This window comes from Trachurus japonicus, chromosome 5 (genome assembly GCF_045865225.1).
Source record: "Trachurus japonicus isolate A0001 chromosome 5, Traja_1.0".
NCBI classification, from domain to species: domain Eukaryota; kingdom Metazoa; phylum Chordata; class Actinopteri; order Carangiformes; family Carangidae; genus Trachurus; species Trachurus japonicus.
In genome coordinates, this window is record NC_140911.1 from 19,243,464 (window position 1) to 19,269,732 (window position 26,269).

Here is a 26,269-nt window from a genome sequence, read left to right on the forward strand (position 1 = left end):
GATATTTGCATTGAATCCCAACTTTATTAAAACTCTTTACAAGCTCACACCAACAACAACAGTCAGAGCAAATGGCTGTCATACAGGAAATCTTTCACTGTCCCAAGCCTTAGAACAGTTCTGAGCAGAACTGGCTGCTAGTCGCACTGTTTTAGGTCAAACAGGAAAAAAGAAAAGCACATTTTTTGTATCTTTGAACATGGGACTGGGTTCAACTTATTGATTTTATTCATTTATTTGAAGACGTGTGTCATTTTACATTACAGTCCGAAGCAGGTGTTCAATTCTGGGTCCTTTCATTTGTTTAAATATATATATATTTTATATATTTTCCGACAGGCAAGTGGAGTGCAGAAGAGGAAAAATGCAGCTCAGCGTCAAAGTTTGACTAAATATTCAGAGGTCAGAGGTCACTGTGTCAAAAGGCGAAATAAACATCACACACACTCGCACACTTCATCTTTAAATTCAACCGTTGCAGGATTTTCTCAGGAGTGTCACTGTTAACTCAAAGACTCACGGCGCTGGAGGAGTCGGGCACCGCAAAATATTTAATCCAGTAACAGAGGATTGTAATGTGCCCTCTGGCGGCCATATTGGATTTCCCTCAACCCCCGACAGCAATATTACAGAGTACCTTTGGTTTCGACAGGAAAATAGTCACAGTTCTACAATGCAACAAACCGTGAAAAGAGAGGACTCTATTGGCTTAGTTTTCTTTGATTCATCCTGCAGTTTAGCAGGTTTGAGCTTGTTGTTACAGCTCTGTCTAAGTCTGGTCTAAGTTCAACTCTTAAAAAAAGAAAACAAAATCCAGACAACAATCCTCTATTATATCACATACAAAGAAAGTGATTAGGGCTCTAACTAAGGCAGGAGCTCCTGACTTCACAGGGTCCAAAGGTAAACAAGACACCTTTCTAAGAGATAAAAAGATGGACTGTTTTCAAAAATGTGTCCTGTAAACATCTCTATTATTTAATTAAACTATTGTTTTTAGCCTGAATTGTTGAAGTTTTCCCTCTTTTATCCGCCAGTGATGAGACGACATCACCTTTTTTAAAGGTTCACGAGACAAAAAAAAGTGAAGGTCAGTTACCCGAGTTCCTGACACTTATACTTAGTACTGTGTATCAGTCACTGGATAGATTGTGTTGTGTTGAGCAAATCAAAGGGACCAGAGCCTCGACTGTCTCGGAGGCCGTTGTTGAGTCAGAATATGACATAACTGAGGGAAATCATCGGTGGAAACCAAGCTAAAGCTCCTCTCTGGAAAATATTATTTGCTCCTCATATATTCGAATTGAACTGTTCAAACCCAGATGACCCCCCCCCTACCCCCCACCCCCACCCCCCGTTCCTCCGCTGCTGTACCATGACACGTACCGCGATCTGATAGTGACATTTCAATGAGAAACTCCTGCTGCGGCTGATGTTGAGCAGTCACCTGTCGTCACCAACTTGACAGCAGCAGAGATATTATGACAATGCAGGAAGCAGAGAGGGGGCATGAGACTCCTTATTGTCTTGCCGTTTTTTTTTTTTTTGCTTTTCTTTCCCACACATCTGTTCATTCTCAACATTCTTCCCAGAAACAAGCCTCGTCCTGTTCCCCCCACATACACACACACACACACACACACACACACACACCCCTCCCTTACAGAGATACTTCAGGTTATTGGAGGCAAAGTAAGGTGAGGTAGCTGTGTGTCGTCAGTGTGTCACCTCGCTGCAGATTCAGATCAGTGCACTGCGAGTTCAGAGAAGCAGCAGGGGACACCACCGGAGTGATGTGCTGCTGATGTGCAGAGAAGAATAAGACACACTGGAACAATCCAATATCCATTAAATGTACACTTCATACAAAATATTTTAAGCACTTTTCTTTGGCACTATGTTTTTCTCAAACACTAAACTAACACAGTCCTACACACAAGTGCTCCAGTTGACTACTACATTACACATAAGTGCCTTATAGCATGATACAATGAGAAATGAATTTATGACGTTGAGGAATTCAAAATTCCAATAACCTAAAAAACACGCGCACACGATTCTCTGCAGCAGCTCCTCGACATCCGCCACTACGTTCATGCCATGCATCCGCGGTGCTCCCAGGCTTATGCTACAGTTCAGCTGATTAAAGAGAAAGAGCTAAACTTCATTTTGTTTTGAGCGGAAGATAAATAAATGCAAATATTGTGCATGAAACATACAGTTGAATGGATACTGGACTGTTTCAGTGGGCGTCTCTTTTTCTGCTGGCCCTGTGCAGTACATCACTCTGCTCCTGCTGCTTCTCTAAACTGGCAACGCACCGACGTGAACTCACCGCAGACAACACACCAACTGTGCACGACTACCTCACGCAACCTCGCGTCAAATAACCTGAACTATCCCTTTAAAAAGTATGCACGTCGCGCACACACCTGCCCTAAGTGCTTGGCCATGCGCCCTTTACTTTGATAAACAAGAATCTCAGGTTGGTGAGGGCCTGGCGTTTGCCCTCAGTCATCGATGCCCTTTAGAAAGACAGGGGCGGTGCAGCTGGGGCAAAAGAGATTCTCACTGTAACATTGATTGGAGGAGAAAAGCCTGGGTCGCAGACATGGGCACAGGTGCATACTTTAGGGCCGGGGCTGTGGTTGGATGTTGGGACATTATTCAGCCAGCTCAGCAGCCCAGAGTCTCTGTCTCTCCTCCAGTTTTGAGGGACCAGTCTGGGAGCAGAGAGACAGACGGGAGGAGGGCGCTCGCTAGCGGGGGCAAGCCAGCTTAGTTAGCCGCCCAGGCCTCGAGGTCAGCCATGTCGTCTTCGTCCTCCTCCTCCTTCTTCTTGGCTAAAAAATAAACAGAGATAAATCATTTTTAAAAAAAAAAAGTGATTTCTCTTATGGAGCCCAGTGATATATTTCATGTGTGAAATGAGCTGAAGTGATTAAGTGCCGTGTGTTTGAGCTGTGGTACCTGGTCTGGATGGTAGTGATGTCGACGGTACGCTGGGCAGTGGGACGTCTTCTGTTCCTTCGATCTCCAGAAGATTCTTGTCCAGTTCTTCCTGTTCGAGTTCCTCCAGCTCAGCCATCAGCTCATCCTGAACACACACACACACACACACACACACACACATACAATCAGTAACTGACAAATCTGCTTTTAACACACACTATAAATTATGTAAGTGGCATCTGAGACCTTTTGCTTGTTAATCACATCCAGTTTGGTCTGTATCACACTTTGAGCCTTTTCTCATTTCCCATTCTTCCCCTACGTCCATACTAAGCAGCCATGAGATGACTTTTGACTCCAAAACACATCAGAAATCACTTTAACATGTATATATGACTTTACATTTGATCTGTTGGTTGTTGTCAGATCAGAGATGGGATGAGGCTGAGAATATCATACATCCAAGTACACCTTGTACTAAAATCTAAAATATGGCACCTTTCTAACTCTTGATTATGCAAAATCTAGTCAAATGTTGTATAGCCGTGTGACAGATGTCAAATGATACTTCCTCATGTGATGTAAGTCTATATTGTCACAGAGTCCAGATATTCCGGTGTGATTAGTATATGACTTTGACAAAGGTTCTGGGGATCAATATAAAGAGACATTGGGGTCCAGACTGACCCCTACACCACTGCTGCCACCACTTCTACATAACGTTATTCTGTCACAATTAAAATGACCTTTTTTTACCTTCAGAATATAAAATGTCAACACTTCATTTTATCCCAGGAGATATGACATCAGCTCAATATTCAATTGTGTTGGAATCAGTGAATTACTTTTGAGTTACGGCCAAAAACAGTGACCTTTAACCAGCCGATTCTATACAGTCCATACAAATGCTTGCGCCATATTTGAAGAAGTTCCCTGAATAGTGGGTGCAACTGTCACCAAGCACTGAATAAAACAAGAGAAAAGACTGAAGTGAAAGGAAAATTGCCAAACTTCCATCTGAAATTAATTTAGAAAAAATATAAATTCTCTTCTATCTTCAGATCTTGGTCTTCTTTGCCATCAGGCCTATCTCTCACCTCATCGTAGTCTTCTCCGAAGCCCACTGGTCTGGAAATGACATCTGAGATTTCCTGAGCCAACTCCTGCTGTTCGTTGATGTCTGCCATCAAATCGTCTACTTTGTCTATGTCCCTGTGAAACAGAGAGAACAGATTAACAATACAAACATGTCTCCATGTATATGTCAGATCTTTTGGCCTCTGACCTCAAGAAAACAAGGGACAACAAAAAAGGTGAAGTGATAAATGATTCTTACCTAAAAATGGAATTAAAGGGACAACGAGGAGTTTCTATTTGGTTATAAAAAAGTCTCACGTTAATGTGGATGAATCTCCGCTACTCACACTTGTTAATGGGCCCAATTTCGATAAATATATCGATTTGTCTCTATCGTTATTTTGTTATTATTAGTGGTGGTGGAAATGCTGGTCGAGCGACCAGCATTTCTTTACTTTCGGTTTCGTGGCGAGTCATGAGAATAACGCAGCCGAATCTCCGTTTAGATAGATAGATAGATAGATAGATAGATAGATAGATAGATAGATAGATAGATAGATAGATAGATAGATAGATAGATAGATAGATAGATAGATAGATAGATAGATAGATAGATAGATAGATAGATAGATAGATAGATAGATAGATAGATAGATAGATAGATAGGTTTTATTTGTCATTCTTATGCGTCACATAAAAACGAAATTATGTTTCACACATCCACCGTTCGAGATCAAGTGCAAATCAGTGCATTAATTTCAACAATAAATAAGTAAAACATGTATAATTAAAAACAACATATAAAATGATCATAAATAAAAGAGAATAAAAGTTATCATTAGATAAACACTCTAAAAAATCAGTTAATTCACATTCTTTTGTTAAGGAGTCTGATCACTGTGGGGAAGAAGCTGTTCAACAGGCGAGTGGTTCTTGCTTTGATTAGGTTTATGGTGGGAGCTACGACGGTATGTGATCATCTTTGAACCTCTGACTTTAATTCTTGATAAATGAAAACATGAGTCTGTCTTGCGCCGGTCAAAGAAATGTACGGTGCGCGCGGAGGCTCATAAATGTAGTGTGAAAATGCTTCGCTTTTCCAAAACTCCTCGTTGTCCCTTTAATGTAAACATTTTTTTAAATTGTATTTTTCTTCATCATATCATACTGCTTACAATCACTCATAATAACCTCAGCACCAACAAAGAAACCCTAACTGGCACATCGTCTCTAAAGCGTGTCTTACATGTGTTCATGTGCAGCCTTCATGGCCTTAGCGGCGAAGCCCATATTCTTGAGCACTTCGGTGTTGGTGTTAGCGTTCTCCAGCGCATCTCTCTGGAACTCGATGGTGGACAACGTCCCGTCGATCTGAGCCAGCTGCTTCTCGTAGCGCTTTTTCCTCTTCAGGGCTTGTAGAGCCGCTGGATGGAGGGAGGGAGAAAGGACAAGACAACGTTAGTTCAGGAGGACTGGAAGCTGCCAGAGGTCTGAAACAGAGATTCTCACCCGGTTCATACCCAGATCGACATCCATCCAGTGACACTGTGAGTTTTTTTTTTTTTCCCAACATTATCTTTACTGAGTTTTCACAATATTTCCAAAATACATAAATATCCAGAAATAAGAGTGCTCTCACATCAAGGAAGACGTCAGGGATAACTAAATTATTGTCCAGCATTTAAATGGTCCTTCCTTGCAAGTCAGGTATTTATGAGATAACATAGAGCAACACTTAGGTGAAAGTATAAGTATAAAAAAAACAACAACAACAACAACAACAACCCGAACAATAAAGGTTTCTCTGCCTTATCAAGAGTTAGCCCAGGTTATTTCACTATTGTGCGTGGATCAAAAATACAAATTTAGATGTACAGTTCACACAGAATAAAGTAATCAAATATCAAAAGAAGATCAATTATTTTGGATCACTGCAAAGGACTCTCCATATATTCCATAAAATTACCCCAAATGTTTTGAAATAGTGGTAGTTTTCCTTTTATAATGTAAGTTATCTTCTCCATAGGTAAAGTTGTGGATATTTCCTTAACCCAGTTGATGAGTTTTGGTTTACAGGTACTCCTCCATGAGAGTGCTATGACTCTTTTTGCAAGAAGTAAACATAAATCCAGGGCAGTGATTATTTTTCTAGACATGTGATGTCTATCAGGATATAACCCTAGAATAAATAGTTTAGGGTCAAGAACTAATTTTATACCTAGAATAGTCTCTAAAGTTTGTTTAATCTCCCGCCAAAACTGTTGGACTTTACTGCATTCCCAAACACAGTGAAAGAACGTCCCCTTCTCCTCTCCACACCTGATACACAGGTCTGGGATAGTATCGTTATACTTACTAAGTTTTTCTGGTGTCACATAAGTCCTCATTAGCCAATTATATTGGAGTAATTTGAGACGAGTATTGGTAGTTTGTGTTTGTGCTTCAGCACACACTTTTTTCCCAGTCCTCTGAGGGCAAGTCCTCCTGTAAATCTTCCCTCCAGGCATCAAGTTTCCTTAATGAAGACTCATGGGATCCCTCTGCTAACATGTTATATAGTCTGGAGATAATTCCCTTTCCATAGCAATCTTTTTTCATTTCCATTTCCAAAGTGGGACACTGTGAGTTTTACTACACCAAACACAAGATATATTTGTGCTTTATTCCATCACTGATAATGTGTATATGTTTTGTCTCTCACACCCTTTCAAACTGGACACAACAACCTCGGAAAGTGAAAAATGAAGCCAATAAACTGCAGTTCCCCTACTGACAACTACACTGTGTCTTCAACAGTGATTCAGTGTTAAAATGTCCAAAATTACAGCACAAATAAACATGCTGACAGCCTAGTAAACTGTTTTGGTCTCTACAGCTAATTTCCTCATTTATGACTGTTAACAGAACTCGCCTGTTTACATTTTGTCACGACTTTAAGTTATAAGGGAGTGGCCTCTTTGGGTGACGAGTTTGCCACAAATCAACATGCATCAAAGTTCCAGCTTCACACACTCTGTCTACCTTTATTTCTAGATTAGCTGGGACTCAGGTAGCGCCAGGGTGTCAACAGTGAAGCAGCGCACTCTGAGCTTCAAACCTGCTCTTTGCAAACCTGTGGTTGTTATCACACATCGATCTTTAGTTGTCACGAAGCATCAACTGTGTATGGAACGACCCCGCCTCCCCCATCACTCCTGCCATCTGTAATAAGGCTTCAGAGCATCTAGAGCTACTAAACTGTGCAATAATGGGGTTTTTTTCAGCGAGCCATTTATACTCCGGGGTGTGAGGAATTGCAGCAAAAGATTTAAGTTTTAAATCAAGAATGCAGCATGGAGATGGCCTGACAGTGATACTGGGCCTCAGAGACCAGAAAATGAAGCCTCCCTCAGTGGACTTAATCTGATAAAATCCTGTCTGAGCCAAATCTGTCCACAGACTAAACACGATTCAGGCTGCCACTTTGGTGTTCATCTCTTATTTTCCATGCGAGGCTCACATTGATCTGGTCCTGGTGAGCTGAGACCAGTGAGATATTTGCAAATGAAGACAAAGCTGTGATCGGCAGAGAGGTTGAAAATGTGTAATGTGTCTTTAGCTTACGTGCCAAAATGTCTTTTAATTTAAATTGGCACGAGGACGGACCCTCGCTCGTCTGAGAATCAATTACCTGTGGCTCATACTTTTATAAAGTGTGTGAGACTGATATAACGTATGACAGTGCAGCCGTAATTATTATCCTTGAGCAGTCACACCTATAGATGACGGGTGGGGTTAGGGTTGTGTGTCAAAATGCATGCTTGGTGCAGCCCTAGTTCCAGTCAAAGTCAAAGTTACAGTACGACAAAGCTGGATGAGGCTCAGTCTCCTTAGGATCAGAATGAAGAGGATCTGCTTCTTCTATGTCACTTCTTGCTCACTGTCGCCCTCTGCTGCAGCAGCTGCTAACAGGATTTCTGAGCCACAGTAATCAGTGACTGAATTCAGACATGTAAATCAGAAAATGTAAGAAGAAATAGTTCACTTTCTGACACCCACAGCATTTCTTGTTTGAATACATTCAGTTTGTGCCATGCCATCATGCAGAAAAGTAAGGAAAGTAGAACACCAACTGTGTGTAGTTCACCTTTTTTGTGGAAACTACTGACCTTTGCTCTACTACAATTCTCTTACATACTCTTACGTTGAAACAGAGCTTTTAGTCAGTGGAGTTAATTTCCGTTTCTGGGTTAAAAGAAAAAAGATTTTACTTGTTGTCCGACTTTCTACCATGACCAAACTTCAGATAAACTTTACAACAGATAGTAACAACCTGATAGTATCACTGTAAACTAACCTCAGTTCAGACTGAACCCCCTGATGACGTTTTACCTCCTCTGGACAAGGTTGTGGTCACCGATTGGTCTCTAAAACGACCTTCTCTCTCTCTCTCACACACACACACACACACACACACACACCTTTATCAATCAGTGGGTGGTCTGGTCCACCAGGAGCCAGACAGCAGCTGACAGTTCCAGTTTCATCTGATTACAACCGGCCTGGCTCTATTCCTAGACTGATAACATCGTTACCCAACATCACACAAATCATTATCACATTATTTGGATTGCAGAGCTGCATTCAGACCCCTGCCCTCTGCAATCCCATCCTCTCATTCTTACAATATATATACACCGTAGTGAAACCGAGTGTAACGCTGCCCTGCATGCTCTCATCGAGCCAACACTTCACAACGTCAGGGGTGTCGCCGCCCTGAGCAGTCAGCTGTCCTGTGTGTGGAAAGCTGTGTCAAATTTGAAACAGAGTGCTACACATTAATCCTTTTGTCTTGATTATTTCACTATGAGAGTCTTTATGACCTAAAATTGTAATGGAAAATAAAATGAATTGACCAGACCTACCTTTAACTTGAGTCAAAAAACTAAGCCATTGTTACGCTTCAATTCATCCATAACTTCAGATTAATATCACACGCTGACTAAGATTCCTCTTTACTAATGATACAGAAGGATAAAGCCATTCACCTGCCAGACAGTGTTGTAGTCTTAAACAGCTATGAGGCCTTTGGAGTCAATGACATAGATCTGACATGATCACTGTTGACTCTGTGTCAACAGCCACGACTACCAGTAGTGAAATGTAGTTAGTTAGTTAGTTTCAGTTTATTTTGGGTATGTTAAGAAATAATAGGCTACAGTAATGGACAGACATAACAAATAAATTATTACGCATTAGCCTAATTAATTTCACAACATATGAATGTGTAAAATCAAACACAGTCAAAATATAATTACATTACAAATCTTTACACTAAATATTTTAAGTATCTACTATTCATATGTAACCAATTATTAATCCTCCAGGGGAAGTGTTTTAAATATTCAAATCATTGTCATCTATACCAAATGTTTAAAGGGACAACGAGGAGTTTTGGAAAAGCGAAGCGTTTTCACACTACATTTATGAGCCTCCGCGCACCGTAAAATTCTTTTGACCGGTGCAAGACGGACTCATGTTTTCATTCATCAATAATTAAAGTCAGAGGTTCAAAGAGGTTCACATACCACCGTAGTTCCGACCATAAACGGCGATTTGGCTGCGTTATTCTCATGACTCGTTGCGAAACTGAAAGTAAAGAAACGCTGGTCGGCTCGACCAGCATTTCCACCACCACTAATAATAACAAAATAACGATAGAGGCAGAACGATATATTTATCGAAAATGGGCCCATTAACAAGTGTGGGTAGCGGAGATTCATCCACATTAACGTGAGACTTTTTTATAACCGATTAGAAACTCCTCATTGTCCCTTTAAGTTTATTTTAATTGTTTGTTTTTTATCACAAATGAGACGCTAACATTTCAATTTCTACTATGTTACGTTAGGTAAATTGACCAGTATTTCTTACATTTACCTTAACTTTTGTGCACATCTGCCTCTGTGTTTCCAAAATAATCTTTTTTGGAAAGTGACGGTATTTAGGGATCTTTACGATCAATTAATTGTGGCGTTTAATACCGCGATTAATTGTGAAAACAAGTAATTGTGACATCCCTAACCCCTATTCATAAATTAACTATCAAGCTTCCTTGTCATTATAATCTATACAATAAATTAATTCATAAGTTAATTTAGCTGGATTTATTCTAATATATTATCACTGATCTCTATCTCTCTTATCTCTAATATATATCAGATGTGTACAAACACATGTACAAAGACAAACTGAAGATAACACCAACATGGCAACAAATAATGAGTAAGTAAATACCCAAATAATTCAATAAATAATAAGCAACTTGTGATTGTCAAACACGATAATGAATTATGAGTGTGTATTTCAGAGCTCCGTCTGTCTTTGCTTGCTCATGTATGTGTGTGTTTTCAGGTGTGCCAGTCTGGACTACAGATTGTTTCCATTTGACGTTGCTTAAGAAGGAAAAGCAGAGCGATGTGGACGCAGCCTGAACAGTATCGGGTCAGTGTCACAGCCTTCAAAGAAAACACTGCGAACCAGATCTTAATCTGCTTAACCTGTGATCAGTCGCACAAACCTGCTTCTCTCCGTCACAGGTATTTATTTGTTAGATGGAAGATAAATTCATCTGGTGTCTGAAAAATAAACTGGACGCTTACAAGGTGATTTGGAAACTATATATAAGGATTGGCAAGTGAAGGTGCGTATGCCTGACTTTGTTATCTGCTTTATGTTGACTGGTTGTGTCATGGTAGGGGCTTTATGGTGTATGATAGGTTACATGCTACTGTTATTAGCTGCAGAAATGACAAGTCACTTCACTGCAAGATAAAAAAAAAAAGGCACATTATGGTGTATTACTTCATAATAGTGAACAATAAAATAGAAAAATATATGTGACAGTAGCACATTATTATTTACATCTCATCATAATATCAGGGAAACAGACAGGTAACTGGCAGACATCTTTGTTTGCACTGGAATAGTGAGACTTCTTCGGAAAAACTATTAAATCTTTCATTTTGTCCTGTGGGGGGTGGGGGGGGGGGCAAAAGATGTTTTCTCCAGATGTTTATCATGATCTGGAAATAGCTTCAGCTGAGCTACGTCGCCTGTTGTTAAACAGGTCAACGTGGATTACAACAGATGCTATGAAAACTGTTTATGAAAATCTAAATGTCAAACACAATCCACACAGTGTTGAACGCATGGAGAAGACTGGCGCAGTGTGTCACTGGTTGCAGCAGCTGTGCAGCAACGGGCCGCCATGATTAGACAATTAGCCTATTACCTATAGTCATCGTCATGGGCTACAGGATCACTGTGGTCCCTGAACACTCATCCTCTTCCAATTCTTCTGTTCACAGAGTCGTCGAGCAGCACCAGCTTATCCATCACTGCACAACATGTGTGAAGTGTATTTTTTTATCCTACAGACTTATGTTGACAGTGATCAGACTGGTTGATTCACTCCTGAACAATCTGACTGCAATAATCAGCGGTGGCCCCTCCCACACCCTGGGGTAACTTTAAAAATAGAAAGTTTGGCAGGTGAAGACAATTTATTAAAGAGGTAGTACCTCCAGAGAGAGTGTGTGTAGTAGCCTACAGCACAGTTGTGTGAAAAGCAGCAGTTTTGGACACAAAGACGATGTGAAAACTAAAATTGTGCATGTTAAAGGGATAGTAGCATTTTTTTTAAAGTGGGGTTGTATGATCTACAAATAGCCCCTAAGTACTTTAATTGCAGTAGAAGACTCTCTGCACTCCTCCCGTTAGCAACGCCAGCCCATAATAGCCCTGCCTAGAGATTTACAACATACATTGTTGTGAATGGACCCAAAGAAACGGCCTATTTTCGCGGCCTAAAAGAGGTTTTACCTGGAAAAAAAAAACACAGTTTTTATTTGGACCTAACCAGCTGCTGATCGGCGGGCGCTAACCCTGGGCGGAGGGATACGTGAGTTGGTTAGGTCCAAATAAAAACTGTGTTTTTCCTGCACTTTGAAGGGCTGGAAAAAATTATATTATAGAAAACAATGGAACGCGAATAAAGGCCGTTTCTTTGAGTCCATTCACAACAATGTAAGTTGTAAATCTCTGGGCAGGGCTATTATGGGCTGGCGTTGCTAACGGGAGGAGTGCAGAGAGTCTTCTACTGCAATTAAAGTACTTAGGGGCTATTTGTAGATCATACAACCCCACTTTAAAAAAAATGCTACTATCCCTTTAATTGAATATTTGAGGGCTCTCATTTAATCTCTGCACTCTGGCTTCAAATCACCACCTCAGTATCTGTGTGTCACCAATTAGGCCGATCTCTGTCTCTCAGAGGAGTTTGGCCCCCGGCCTTCAGAGGTTTTACACCTGTGGTATGATGTCACAGTTGGTCAAACAGGTATTATGAAGACATCACCGACCGTGGCTTCCTGGAAACCGTGAGCCAGCTTTGACAACAGCTCTATGAGGAAATAGTTGTCAAAAGAGAAAGCAATGGTCTGTACTCTGTAGCTATAAATACACATTAAAAAATATGTCTGATATGTGGACTGAATGCTTGTCTTTTCCATGTGTTAAGTCAACTGAATATCTTTAGTTTTATAACTGTTGGTCTGAAGATGTTTTCACTTTCAATAACTTTTAGCCTAAGCGATGACTGAGCCATATAGAGGGAGCTCTCATGATGACATAACCGTCATGTGATCCAGCTGAGTCATTATTACGGTGCCTTTAAACAACTTAAACAAGTCCGAGGCCACCGTTTTATTTATTATTGACCTACTTAGTGGAGTTAATGTGTTAAACTTACTATAATATAAAAAATATATAGCCTATTATAAACTTAAACTTAACATAAAACTAACTTTATTAAAACTAACCTAGGGCCTACTTTTCCTAGGGAGTTTTGTACCTAAAAACACGAAAAATAAACCTGTTGTAACGAAACACACCAGGAAACAACATCTGTACATAAAACCAAGGACTTTTTAATGACTTTAACAGGCCTGTAAGAAGAAACTGAGTCTAATCTGAGATGTTTACAACTCTAATAAGTCGTTTCACCTACTTCCTTGAGGGATATGACCTAACTTACTGTGCTTATTCTGAGTCGTGGAGGCACAGCAGCAGCTCCTCTCTTGAACATGTTAGTTATTTAAAAATGTCGTCGGACTGGTGGTGGCCAATTAAGTGCCTGACATGTACAAACTTCCCTGTTCCTGACGCTGTGACAGCCTAGTGTGTGAGCTAACTAAACTAACACACAACTCAACTCACTTTTCAACCTGGCTGGACGGGGTTTTGGGTTTTGGGGTTTTGGGTTTTTTGGTTTTTTGGTTTTTTTCTCCCCTTAACTAACTACACCTCACTGACTCACCTCGTTTGTTTTTCGTGCCGTTTTTCTTGGCCGTCATCAGCTCCGTGTCGATCTTCTTTTCTAGAAACTCCTGCTTCTTGGCCAACATCTCCTCGGTCTCTCGGAGTCTCTGGATAGCCTCCTGGGGTGTCGGCGCTTTCCCACCCTTGCCACCGCCGCCGAACAACTTACCAAACACCGACATTTTTTTTTGTGTGTGTGTGTGTTTTTTTATAGCAAAAACAAACGTCAGCGACTAAAATTGACCTCACACAACACAACCACAACACAACCACAACCCGCCCCGGTACTTCGTGATACCGAGCAGATAGTTGTTGTTAACTCTGTGATCTTTAACTACCGTCGCCCAACCCCGGAGATCCGCCGCCGCCGCCTCTGGTGTTGTTGTTGTGTCTCTTCTTCCGCTTTCCCCAGTCCTCGCGTCTTCTCCTCCTCCTGCTTCTCCTTCCTATTGGAGGTTGGCCAACCGGCGTGGAGGCGCATTACCGCCGCCTACCGGGCTGAAGTGAAGTGGCCAATAGACCAGAGCGGCTTTTTTATGCAAATGAGAATGACTGATGCATCCTGGGTAATTTAGGGGCAGCACCATAATACATCCATGGGCAGCACCGTTAATATAATACATCCATGGGCAGCACCCGGCATTTTTAAATTGCACCAAAGACGGTTTATATCTTTTTATTATTACACTATGTAAAGCACTTTGGTACTCCGAAAGGATTGTTGTAAAGGGCTGTATAAATAAAGTACATTTACATTTACATTTACATAAACCAAGACCTTTCATGAGAGTCAGCTTCCTGTATGCATGTCACGTGGGCTTCTGCACGGCCACGCCCCTTTAGGGAGACCAGAGGCAGCTTGGAGTGTATTGATTCCTATGGGACAATTTGATGTGAACACCGATTATGGTCGGGTCTTTCTCCCCACGGTCACTGAAGCAAATTTTGGACTCATTTTTCACAAGCCACATCTCTTCTGAACAGTTTGACACCAAAATGGTAATTTTCAGACGGAGAGATCCGGAGAAAATCCACTTTGTTCCAGACCTGTCTCTGTCTCTACGACACACTCTCGCGAGATTTGGCACCGATCTCCTAGGCAACGTCAAACAAACGGCCGCGAACTCCCGTGAAAATGATTTAAATTATTTTTGTCATGCTAAATATGACTGTTAGTAGTGTAAATATGTAATGTTATCATAAGAAAATATAAATATCTCACTTTCATTTACTTACAAATTGTATAAATCCACACACACGTTCACAGACGAGGTGGTGACGGTTGGCCACGCCCATTTAGAGAGACAGGAAGTGTCACCATTTCATATCATTGGAGCAGCCGCTCATGGAGTATCTTTCCATTTATTGAATATCTTTGATTGCACTCAGTGGCTTTTTGTGTTTTGATGGAGCGTAGACTAACTAACAATCAATTTGAATGTTTAATTTTTTGTTTCTTTTGTAGCACTATGTCTCATAATTATTTTGACACCCTCTTTGAAACCCACCGTTCACCATAGACTGTAAAAAAAAAATTAATAATGCAATGATGAAACAACTACGGCAATATCCATATAATGTCTAGCCTATTTAAAATATTTTTCAGGCCCCCTATCAGCCACATGCCATTTGAACTTTTTGACCTGTCATAGAAAAGGTTACTGACCCCAGATCTGTGACATATTTGTTGTCTTTATGAAAGCCTATGTGTAACTTCATGTGTTTCCTACAGTGGCGTGCACAGACTTTTTGAAGGGCAGGGGCGATTGGGAAAAAAAGGGCACATATAGCGCGTCCTCACCACTGAAGAGGGCACTTTAGCATGCGTTTTGGCTTTTAGAGGGCACTTTAGCACACGTTTTGGCCCCCATGAGGTCACTTTAGCACACGTTTTGGCCCCCATGAGGTCACTTTAGGATGCGTTTTGGCTTCCAAGAGGGCACTTTAAGGCGTGTTTTGGCTCCCAGGGGCACTTTAGGGGGGGCGACTGCCCCCCTTGCCCCCCCCCCCCCAGTGCACGCCACTGGTTTCCTAGGTGTATGACATCACAGCAGAGACACAGAGTGTTTGTTGAAGCAGCATTTTAATCCACAGTGACAGTGAGGTAGTGGTTACTGTAACACGGCCTGGAAAGATCGATTCAGTTACAGCTACCAAGAGGCCAGCCCAGTTCCTTTAGCAAACTACGCCTCCCATAATGCACTATGCCATACTTTTCCAGCTGAAGCTGCGGCTGAGCTGAGCGCCAGCCAATCAGAGCCTGGGTCGTCTTGGGAACTGGAGGGGAGGGCCCAACCTTGAGTAAATCAACACAGAGACAGATAGACAGTTAGACAGACAGGGAAAACTGTGGATATGAGAGAAAGAGGGATAGAGATCTTACATGAATGTATTGTTGTGCTGTAGTTGCAGCCGGGGCCGGGCGACGAGGACACTCCGCTGTGACTGCTCTCTTCAACTTCATAGTCTCTCTCTCATACTGAAACACAACAGCCAAATAGTGTTACACAGATGGATAAAAAAAGAAACATAGAATAATAATGAAATTCAATATTTACAATGACTGAAGAACAGTAAAACAGTCAGAAATGTGTAAAACCTCAAATATTTTCTGAAAACGTTCATTATTTCTTCAGGATTATCAAATGTTCTTGTTCGTTTGTCACAGAATAAGTAAGGTTTTTCTTTTTACCTTTACATGTTTGGACAGCTGTTGCTCGTCTTCGTCAAAAGCGTCATATTTTATTTTCATTTAAAGGGATAGTAGCATTTTTTTAAAGTGGGGTTGTATGATCTACAAATAGCCCCTAAGTACTTTAATTGCAGTAGAAGACTCTCTGCACTCCTCCCGTTAGCAACGCCAGCCCATAATAGCCCTGCCCAGAGATTTACAACATACATTGTTGTGAATGGACCCAAAGAAACGGCCTATTTTCACGGCCTGAAAGAGGTTTTACCTGAAGGTTAGGTCCAAATAAAAACTGGGTTTCTCCTGCACTTTGAAGGGCTGGAAAAAATTATATTATAGCGAACAATGGAACTGTGTATTTTTTTTTCAGGTAAAACCTCTTTCAGGCCGTGAAAATAGGCCGTTTCTTTGGGTCCATTCACAACATTGTAAGTTGTAAATCTCTGGGCAGGGCTATTATGGGCTGGCGTTGCTAACGGGAGGAGTGCAGAGAGTCTTCTACTGCAATTAAAGTACTTAGGGGCTATTTGTAGATCATACAACCCCACTTTAAAAAAATGCTACTATCCCTTTAATGTCTTTTTTGCATTTATTTACTGTACCTCTATTTTATTTGTATGTATTGTCCATATCCTTCAACTGTGTATTTTATCTCATAATTTGTGATTGTTTCCTCCATTTTCACTGTTATAATTAAGACACATTGAGAATTTTTTTTAAATGGCTAACCAACACTGGCCAATACTAAAGCAACTCTTTCAATAACTCATCCAAATAAGGCGTCCGACAGTTCACTCAGAACCAACAAAACACCTCATACATGTCTCAGAATGAACTCATACCTCCTTGTAGACATCAGCCAGGAAGCCCCACTTGTTTGGCCAGACTTCAGTTGAATTCTTCTAAATTTTTACATGTGCCTTCCTACACACACAGAGATACAGAGATTATGGAGGCTAAAGGTCAAAGGGCAAGGTCATGATGACTTCAGAGAACACTTTATAGCCATTACTGAAGATATCAAACAGAAAAAAAAATTCAAATGACAAATGTAATGACTTGAACAAAGTCACGGAGGAGGCAGACGACCACTGAGGAGAAACCAGTGACGCTTCTCAATGTGACACTGGATCTCACCCTCACACCTGAAGTGGACATTTTTGTCCACTAGGGGGCGCATTTTCTCCATTTCTCCACACTGGAAATAGTGATCCTCATCATGTTAAAAATTTTAAAAACACATCATATTCTATGCATTTTTTCTTTAATCTGCCATAGCAGAAAAACTACAAAGCTTTAAAAACTGATATTGCTGCTCATCATAGATCATCCTAGGCTGCAATAACTCAGCCTAAAAATACTTCACCTCACATTGCATATTTTGAAGATACTGGCACCTAAAGTGTTGAAATTTGCACTCAAAAGTTTCGGATTGGCATCTAAAGGGTTAAAAAAAATTAAATAATTGAAAACGTGGTAGTTTTGAGCAGAACTGAAGTGGAAAAAAATATTTAGGAAAAAAAAATGGGAAAAAAATATTAATGTATGCCATTTTTTTGGTTGTTTTAAAGGTGGACAAAAATGTCCACTTTCAGAAATTAAGGTGTATTTTTTTAAATGAGACATAAAAAATCCCAGAAAATCATTGTTGTTGCTCATCATTGACATATCCCAGACTGCAATAATCCCCCCTAGAGTATTTCACTTTGCATTGCATTTATTGAAAATATAGCAGTTTTTGTGTGTGTGTTTTTTTTTTTACAGAAATTGGCGTTGACATCATATACACCAGAATTTAAAGGGTTAAACTTTTGAAAATAATTTAAAACTTGGTATTATGATCAGAATTGAAGTGGAATAAAAGATTTATGAAAAAAAAATCTGAAAAAAATATTAATGTATGCCGTTTTTAGGTTTAGTTGTTTAAAAAGTGGATAAAAATGTCCACTTTCAGAAATTAAGGTGTTTTTGTCATCAGGTATGAGGGTTAAAGTAAAACACTTCTCTTGATGTGATGGTTTATCGGTTATGCATAAGATTTGATATCTTCCCAAAACAGAACAATGGTCATTTTAACTCATAACATAAAACTGATAGAAGGTTTAATACTGTAAATATGTCACATTTGTTATTTAAATTATATTTTCAATTATTTTTTTAACAGTCAGTTTATGAATTGTTTTTAGTAGCCTATGTTTTTTTTCTGAACATTGCATTACAGTAAATAGGCCCCTTTTGAGAATGAGATTTCAGTTAACCCTAATAAAAAAAGATGACACTGATGAATAAAATAAACATTTACATGAAAATCAAGGACAAAAGTTGAAGACCAGGAAAAGGAAAGGAAAATAACAATCATGATGATGATGGTAACAACAGTCACATTACTGTTCTGTAATAGTAGCCTAATATTTAATCAACTATTGTACAGAAAGACTCACATATTGAAACAAGCAATAAATCAGAAGGTATTTTGAATTTTACACGTTATTTTAAACATCGAGTCAATGTGATGATAAATTGATGTGGATAATAATCGTATCAAAATCAATAGTGATGAAGAATTACTGACACAAACAGGTAAGAGAAAATGTAAAAGTCAGTAGATTTACCAGATTTGATCCTGATGCACAAAGTTGATGGGTTCGTCTTGCTTTGAATCCTCCATCTGTCCCGACTGGGTGTGTGTGTGTGTGTGTGTGTGAGTGTGTGTGTGTGTGTGAGTGTGTGTGAGTATGTATGTGTGTGTGTGGCTCCTTTTTCTCCCTCCAGCTAATGTTTCACCTGTGTGTAAGTCACACTGACAGACCTGTGTGCTGTCGCCATGGACACAGAGTTCCCTGACACACATATCCCTTCTCTCTCTGTCCTGTGTGTGTGTGTGTGTAACCATGGTGACGTTGGTAGTAACCACTGGAGGGTCACTGGGAGCTCAGGGAGATCTGGTAAAAACACTTATTGATTGATTGATTGATTGATTGATTGATTGATTGATTGATTGATTGATATCTTTATTTCGATCATGTAAACGACAATGTAAAAAATAAATAAATAAATAAGTAAGATAAAATAATAATATAATAAGGAAATAAGTGAACAGCAAAAATGTATTAAAAAAGTAACATCTCATAAGCAACACAGTTTACATGAGCGAAAAGGAGTAGGAAGAAGTAACTTATCTAATCCTACCCCTATAATTTTAACTATATGTTCTAATTAAACATTTTACACATTACACATTTTAATCCAAATAGTAAGTAAGCAAACACCTTGTGTGAATTATTCAATGTACCTCTGGAGAATCATTTCTTTATGTCTCTTTTTAGGGGGCCTGGGGCCCATAAAAACCCCATGGCTAGTCTAATCTTGACTGATTTATTCTGCGTAAGACCCTGACTAATACTCATAGTACACTGTAAAAACTCAACATCTTTCCAAGAATATTTGTCTTATTTCTTGTCCAAATGTCTCATTTCTAGTCAAAACTAATCTCTTTCCACTTAAAATAAGACTCATCACCTAAAAATTAACTTTTTTTTTTTTTTTTTAGATCATTTTCACTTGTTTCAAACAAATTTTCACTTGAAATAAGTAGAAAAATCTGCCAGTGAAAGCAAGTTTTTTTTTGTGCTTGTAATAAGAAAGAAAAACTTGCTCCACTGTCAGATTTTTCTACTTAATTCAAGTGAAAATCTGCTTGAAAGAAGTAAAAAGTGTCTAAAAACAAGCTACTTTTAATATGATGTGTCTTATTTTAAGTAGAATGAGATTTGTTTTGACTAGAAATTAGAAATAAGACAAATATTCTTGCTAAGATACTTGAGTTTTTGCAGTGTAATGCTGCATTAGCATCAAAACAAAGAAGGCTAAATAAAAAATGATAATATATACGTAGTCTAAGAAAAAAAAAACTGGAAAAGTTAGGGGGAGGGGCCCACTTTAGTATTCTTTAAGGGGGCCCAGAATTCCTAGCAACGGCCCTGGTTGTGTTGTGTTGTGTTGTGTTGTGTTGTGTTGTGTTGTGTTGAATCGTGTCATGTCGATATGAGTGATGTCAAAATAGCATGATTCAACTCCAACTCAGGTGGGACTGGACCCTGCCCCTGCAACCCTACAAGGATATTGACAATGGATGGATGGATCACCAATAAGTAAAAAAATAAACATTAATTTTTCTATATTTAGTTTAGTTGCAGTAGTAGGATACTAAAAATGACAAAGAAAACCCAAACATATTCACCACTTTCCGTAGAACGCCGCTGGGCGTCGCCATGACACTCAATTCACCGACAAGTCGGTTTCGCACTTCTGTCTCACTTCAAGCAGAATGGAGCTAGCCTAGCAGTCTGTCTTAGAAGTGTTTTTATTATTATTACAAGTTCATAGAATGTCCTCCGATACGACATGTGCTGTTGTTGGATGCACAAACAACTCAAGGAAAGTTAAAGATTTTATGAATGGAGCCTGTAACGACCATAAAGCCAATCGCAAGAGTTGTGGATGTCCGGTTGCTACGTTAGCCGCTAGCTGTTGCTACGTAAACAACCGACTTCCGGGGTGGTGTGACGCAATGGATCATGGGAAAATAAAGTGGTGAATAGAATAGAAACTTCTCCAAATGTCTGACTTATTAAAAACTAAAACCTAAAATCTTACATTGTTTGGAATTTTTACAGCAAATTTAACTCATGTTCACACATAGAGACCCTAAACCCCGGACTGCATTATAGTACACACAGACACAAGGTGGCGCTCTCATCAAGGTTATTTTATTAATTGGGTCCAGATGTAATCTACTGCTGCCCTGCCCTGTCCTCAGCTCAGTGTTCAACTGCAGCCAAAACATGTATTCACGTAGCCTACATCTGGAATTGAAAACTAAACTAAACATTAGAACAATTGTTCATTATCTGACTAAATTACATTATACTGTAGGACAACAGGAAAATGTAATTATTGTCCATCATTTATTAAGATGAAGATAATTCTGTCCCGAGATCATGACTGAATTTCTGCATTGAATTAGAATAACATAAATCTTTTTTTTTTTAAAGTAAGTAATATTATAAGTAACTGGTCAGATTATTCACACACTTAAAAAAACAGCTAATTGCATTCATTTCAAATGTAATCATCTTTACTTAAATGTAGATGTGTTGTACAGTAGGCCCACATATCCAGTTCTGCAACATATATGACTAAACTTAGTTAGATTACAGAAAAAAATGAAAATTGTTGGTGACAGCCCTTTCTGTTTTAGTGATAATGATCTCTCTCTTTTTTTTTTTGTACTATTAGTCTAATTAGCCATTAAAAAATCTCAGCCTCGGGTCATTCATTATAATGGCAGCTAGAGAACAGTTTAGTCATGCAGGTGACAACTGCACACATCAGGGTTATAGAGACATGGATGATCTTGGAAACTGAGGCCAGTTGAAAAAAGCAGAAACGTAGAGGGTGTTTTGTGTAACCAGGGACTTTTGGGTCTCAAAAACAGAATTCAAACAGGTTGTGATGAAACAGGAGAGGAAAGTGGGAACGCAGGTACAAAACGCTGTAAAGAGCAGCTCCTGTGATAAATGTCTGATTGTTCTTCTTCCTCTGTCCCTCGATGTGTTTCACCACTTCAAAAGCTTTTATAAACTTCCAGTGGTGGATGTTTTACCTTAATTGTCTGTACTTCACATACATACACACCCTGTTTTATCTGTGTTATCACAGATAGAGCCGGTCAAACTCTCTCTTCCACCGCCAATAACAGGGCAGTCGTATCTTCAGTTATGCTCATACTCATACATGTCTAAGGTACTAAACGAACTTTGGTTAAAGGGATAGTTCACCCTAGAATGATATTTCGCTCATTATCTACTCACCCTCATGTTGACTAAGGGCTGGAAGAAGTTTCAGATTCCTCCGTGGCTTCTCTGAGTTACAGGGGGTCTCGGCATAGCAGTGCATGTCCATATAACGGTTGCAAAGGGACACCGGAGCTCTTCGTAAAAAAACACACACAAAAAAACATCCAAATACCTCCATGATGCTCGTATGTAATGTCCGTCTTGTGCTGAAGCCCCAAATTGCGTAATTGTCCCGAAAAAAATTAAATAAGTCTATATTTTAAGCTTGTTTGTAGCGGAAGCTTCTCGAAGCTCCTCTTCCTGGTCCGTCCAAATCTCGCGTGATTCGCAGTAACCGCACTGACGCATGCTGACGCCGGCGCAAATCACGCGAGATTTGGACGGACCAGGAAGAGGAGCTTCGAGAAGCTTCCGCTACAAACAAGCTTAAAATATAGACTTATTTAATTTTTTTCGGGACAATTACGCAATTTGGGGCTTCAGCACAAGACGGACATTACATACGAGCATCATGGAGGTATTTGGATGTTTTTTTGTGTGTGTTTTTTTACGAAGAGCTCCGGTGTCCCTTTGCAACCGTTATATGGACATGCACTGCTACACCAAGACCCCCTGTAACTCAGAGAAGGGACGGAGGAATCTGAAACTTCTTCCAGCCCTTAGTCAACATGAGGGTGAGTAGATAATGAGCGAAATATCATTCTAGGGTGAACTATCCCTTTAAGGTTGGAAAAAAATACATATAGGCCTACAGTAGCCTATATATAAATATACACAGAGTCACTGCAGTTGGAAATTGTTCTGTAGCATGAACCATTTTGGTGGAAATCAGTATGTTAAAATCCCATAATGCTCATGTAGCAGCAGATTACTACGATTACTGTGGTTAATATGACTCACGGTTGGTCCTGCACCAATCACCAAACAGTCTCTCACTAACAACATTATGTGTGATAAACATGGCAGATGTTTCAGTCTCTAAATCTATGAAACACCAACATGTACTGTTTTATACTGTATATATTGTAATGTAAAATTATAACAACCCCTAAACCCTGTGTAGATCAGGCTACTTTGTGATATATTGGATTTGCTATTATTAGCATTTCGTTTAAATGAAGCTATAATGATAAAGTGGTGGCTCTTTTTAAATAAGCAGGTTTAGAATTGAAAGAAAAGACATGACACAGCCATATGTTGCCAGCCTGACCCATTAACTGTATATTTGTGGGCCCAAGCCGATTTTTTGTTGTTGTTAATAAAGTTTTGACCTATTCTGGGTTGTCTGAATGATAGAAATCTGTTCAGATGAGATTTAATGCTACAACACAAAAGCATACATTAGTTTTTATCAGATCCCATTAGCCTACACAGACCCTGCAGCCTGCAGAGCCACAGGAGCTGTTTGTCGACTCTGACTCAAGTTTCTGCTGCTAAGTTTGTTTTGTTTTTTTGTCCCAGGGAAGTCTGGTTAGAGCTGCTCAAGCTTTAATGATTCTGAAGAGTTAATGGATGTCTGAACGTAACAGATGTGCTGAATAATTTGACCAGCTGCAGTCAACAAGAAGGACTGCAGCTCAGATCTCCCTGTACCAGGTTACCACCAGACTCTGGCTTATGTTTGACACTGTAACGCAGTGGAAGTTTCCAGTTTACAAGCTTTCTCTCTCTCTCTAACACACACACACACACACACACACACACACACACACACACACACACACACACACACACACACACACACACATCTCACAAAACAACGTAATCAGTTGTTGTTGGGTAAGTTGTATTGATGAAAGCTGTTCAGTCAGCGCTGTCCTATCAGTGTTTTTGTCCCAGAAAGCTCGTAAATGAACTGACACACATGCACACACGGACACACATACGCACATTCCTACCTTAAACAGTGGACTGTTGGATTATGCTGATAAAGAGTCCACCACTAGTCATTTTGAGAAACAAACACCACTTTCATTTAGTAAGGTCTTCTTTCATCATATCGGTGCTTGTTTGTCATTTTCAGTTCAACCCCGAACAGGAGGGACGTTCACAGGCCTGCAGCGAATCATGAGACATGAGGAAATACAAAAATGTCTTTCAAAAATAGATCATGAAATAAACCATCTTTTAACATGTACACTTTTTTTTTTTAACTTTGTTGCACTGTACTGAACTGTAAAAAAATTAAAATTTTAAAGTTGGCATTTAAAAGTTGTTTTGGAAACCATCTACCAGCACTGACATAAATAATGGCAGAAAAATGTTGGCAATCTCTTATGTGTTTATTATATTTTTGTGTCATTGGGTTTTTAGTGTCACTGTTTTGGAGAAAGGTTAATTAAGATTAGAGTAAGGCTGATATCTAAGGGTACAAATAGGATTTTTCTCCATTATAATAAGTGCACCAGACTGTACCTACAGTAATAAACTGGGACTCAGTGCAGAGTGTGCGATCTGTAGAACAGATTTTTGGAAAAGTTTGTCCTGCTTTATGTTTGTATCAAGAACTACTGAGTAAAATAAAGAGACCAAGGTCTCAGTAGCAGCCAGAGTAAGATGCACTGTACGTAACTCTACCTGATAGCCTGCTCTGCGATAGCTGCAGCTTCCTACTTCATATCACAGACACACGACACACAGAAAGACACCTCTCTGATTGGAAGTCAAACTCATGTATTCAGACTTCTGGTAGTGTTTCAGTCCAAATGTTGCCTGAAATCCTTTCATTTACAGCAGGTTGGCAGATATTTTCTTTTTAAACTGTTTTATAGTTTATTCTTCTTATGTGAATTTTCTTGCCAAATATAAAAACTGTCTTGTCAAAATGCGATAGTGATCTCATGGATCAGGGATAGGGACATTTAGACGATGAATGGATCTTCATCACTCCTGATATGGAGACATATATGTCACATATCACATTTCTACATGGGTTACATACTAGGTCTAGACGTTGATTACAAATAATTTACAAAAAATAAAAAAGCTGGATGATCTGGTGGAGCGATCGTAGCATTCGGTTGGACCAGATCTGGCCTGCTGGGACAGAAAAGGTGATAAAGTCTGATTAAAGTTTAGCGGCAGGTTAAAGTGTTTATGACTGCTGACTGGCTGTTTATAAAACACTTGAGCAGAGTTCATTATGCAACCGTGCAAGTGTCATGATCGTGCATGTTTCCTTCCTGTCTGCCTTTCTTTCTCCTGCAGGATTAAATCAAGTCCACAATGCAATAAGTTAACAAAAAAAAAAAGAAAGTATGAGATTTTCAGACTCTCATGTGTGCAACAAAATAAATCAATTGCACTTTTCAGTCTCTGTGCACACTTATTTCTCTTTTTTGCAAAATTTCATGGAAAGGTGTAATTTGTTAAATTATCACAAAAGGTATAAAACAAATGAAAATTAGATAATGGTTTCCACTTCTGTGAAATATGACAGCCCACACATTCTGTCCTTTTTTATCAGTATTGTATAAACTGCAGCCACAAACAGTAGATAAGATCTCAGTAATGTGTAATATCTTTGGCTTTTAGGGAAAGAAGATGCAGTGGAACACAGACATCAGTAATATCCTAATGTTCAAACCATCTTTTTACTTCAAACTCTGAATGGAGTTTCTGACATTGATTGACAGAGACAAGCACTTTACTCTAAGTGGGTTCAGAAAGAAGCTCAAAACAACTTTGTTTTGCATTACCGAGATACCTGATATGTAAGTGGAAGAGCGTCATTCAGAAGAATTCTGAGGATTTAAGTTTTTTATCTGTTTTCTAAGAGTCTTTTTGTTCTCTTAAGCTCATTGCATGAACCCTGTGTGTATGTTGGATAATGTGACGTACAAATATATTTTTCTTTATGGAGAACTGGAGAAAAAAACTGATGCAACTGCATCATCACTATTCACCCTTTTTAGTTCATGTCACTTATTTTGAAGAGAGATTTACATGCATAGTGCAGCATGGTGGTACTGTGGCGCTGATGACTCTCAGCAAGATGGTTTTGTGTTTGATTCCCAGGACCAGGGATTTTCTGGGTGGAGTTTACATGTTCTCCCTGTGTGGGATCCCTTCAGCTTATCCACCTTCCTTCCACAGTCCAAAAAGACTCCTAAATGTCCCTGTGATCCATAATATGTTTGACATATTCATATAAAATAAAGTCTAAAAGTTATGAAACCTACCAGAAATTGGAACAGTTTCACACATTAATATGTCCAGTCCATATAAATATGTATATTTATGTGCTAATATTGAAATTAAAAGAAAAAGAAAGAGCCACAAAAAGCTTTAAGACTGCATGTCTGTCTTTGTTCACACATTCCTTTCAGCTGCC

At 39.4% G+C, this 26,269-nt stretch overlaps 2 protein-coding genes across 2 annotated transcripts; both read right to left on the minus strand.

Annotated features, from left to right (window-relative positions):
• Positions 1–319: 319 nt before the first annotated feature.
• chmp4ba (charged multivesicular body protein 4Ba) lies at positions 320–13,775 on the minus strand. Its single transcript, XM_085776666.1, has 5 exons — positions 13,388–13,775; positions 5,276–5,453; positions 4,050–4,164; positions 2,971–3,097; positions 320–2,843 (listed from the first exon to the last, which is right to left on the minus strand). The coding sequence occupies exons 1-5, from the start codon at positions 13,569–13,571 to the stop codon at positions 2,779–2,781; spliced, it is 669 nt and encodes a 222-aa protein (XP_085632792.1). The 5' UTR covers positions 13,572–13,775; the 3' UTR covers positions 320–2,778.
• Positions 13,776–15,463: 1,688 nt separating this feature from the next.
• On the minus strand, positions 15,464–18,933 carry LOC146987470 (ciliary microtubule inner protein 1-like). Its single transcript, XM_085778042.1, is given in 4 exon segments — positions 15,464–15,685; positions 15,773–15,868; positions 16,921–17,002; positions 18,691–18,933. Coding segments are annotated over 4 exon segments (573 nt in total). The 5' UTR covers positions 18,930–18,933; the 3' UTR covers positions 15,464–15,529.
• Positions 18,934–26,269: the final 7,336 nt, after the last annotated feature.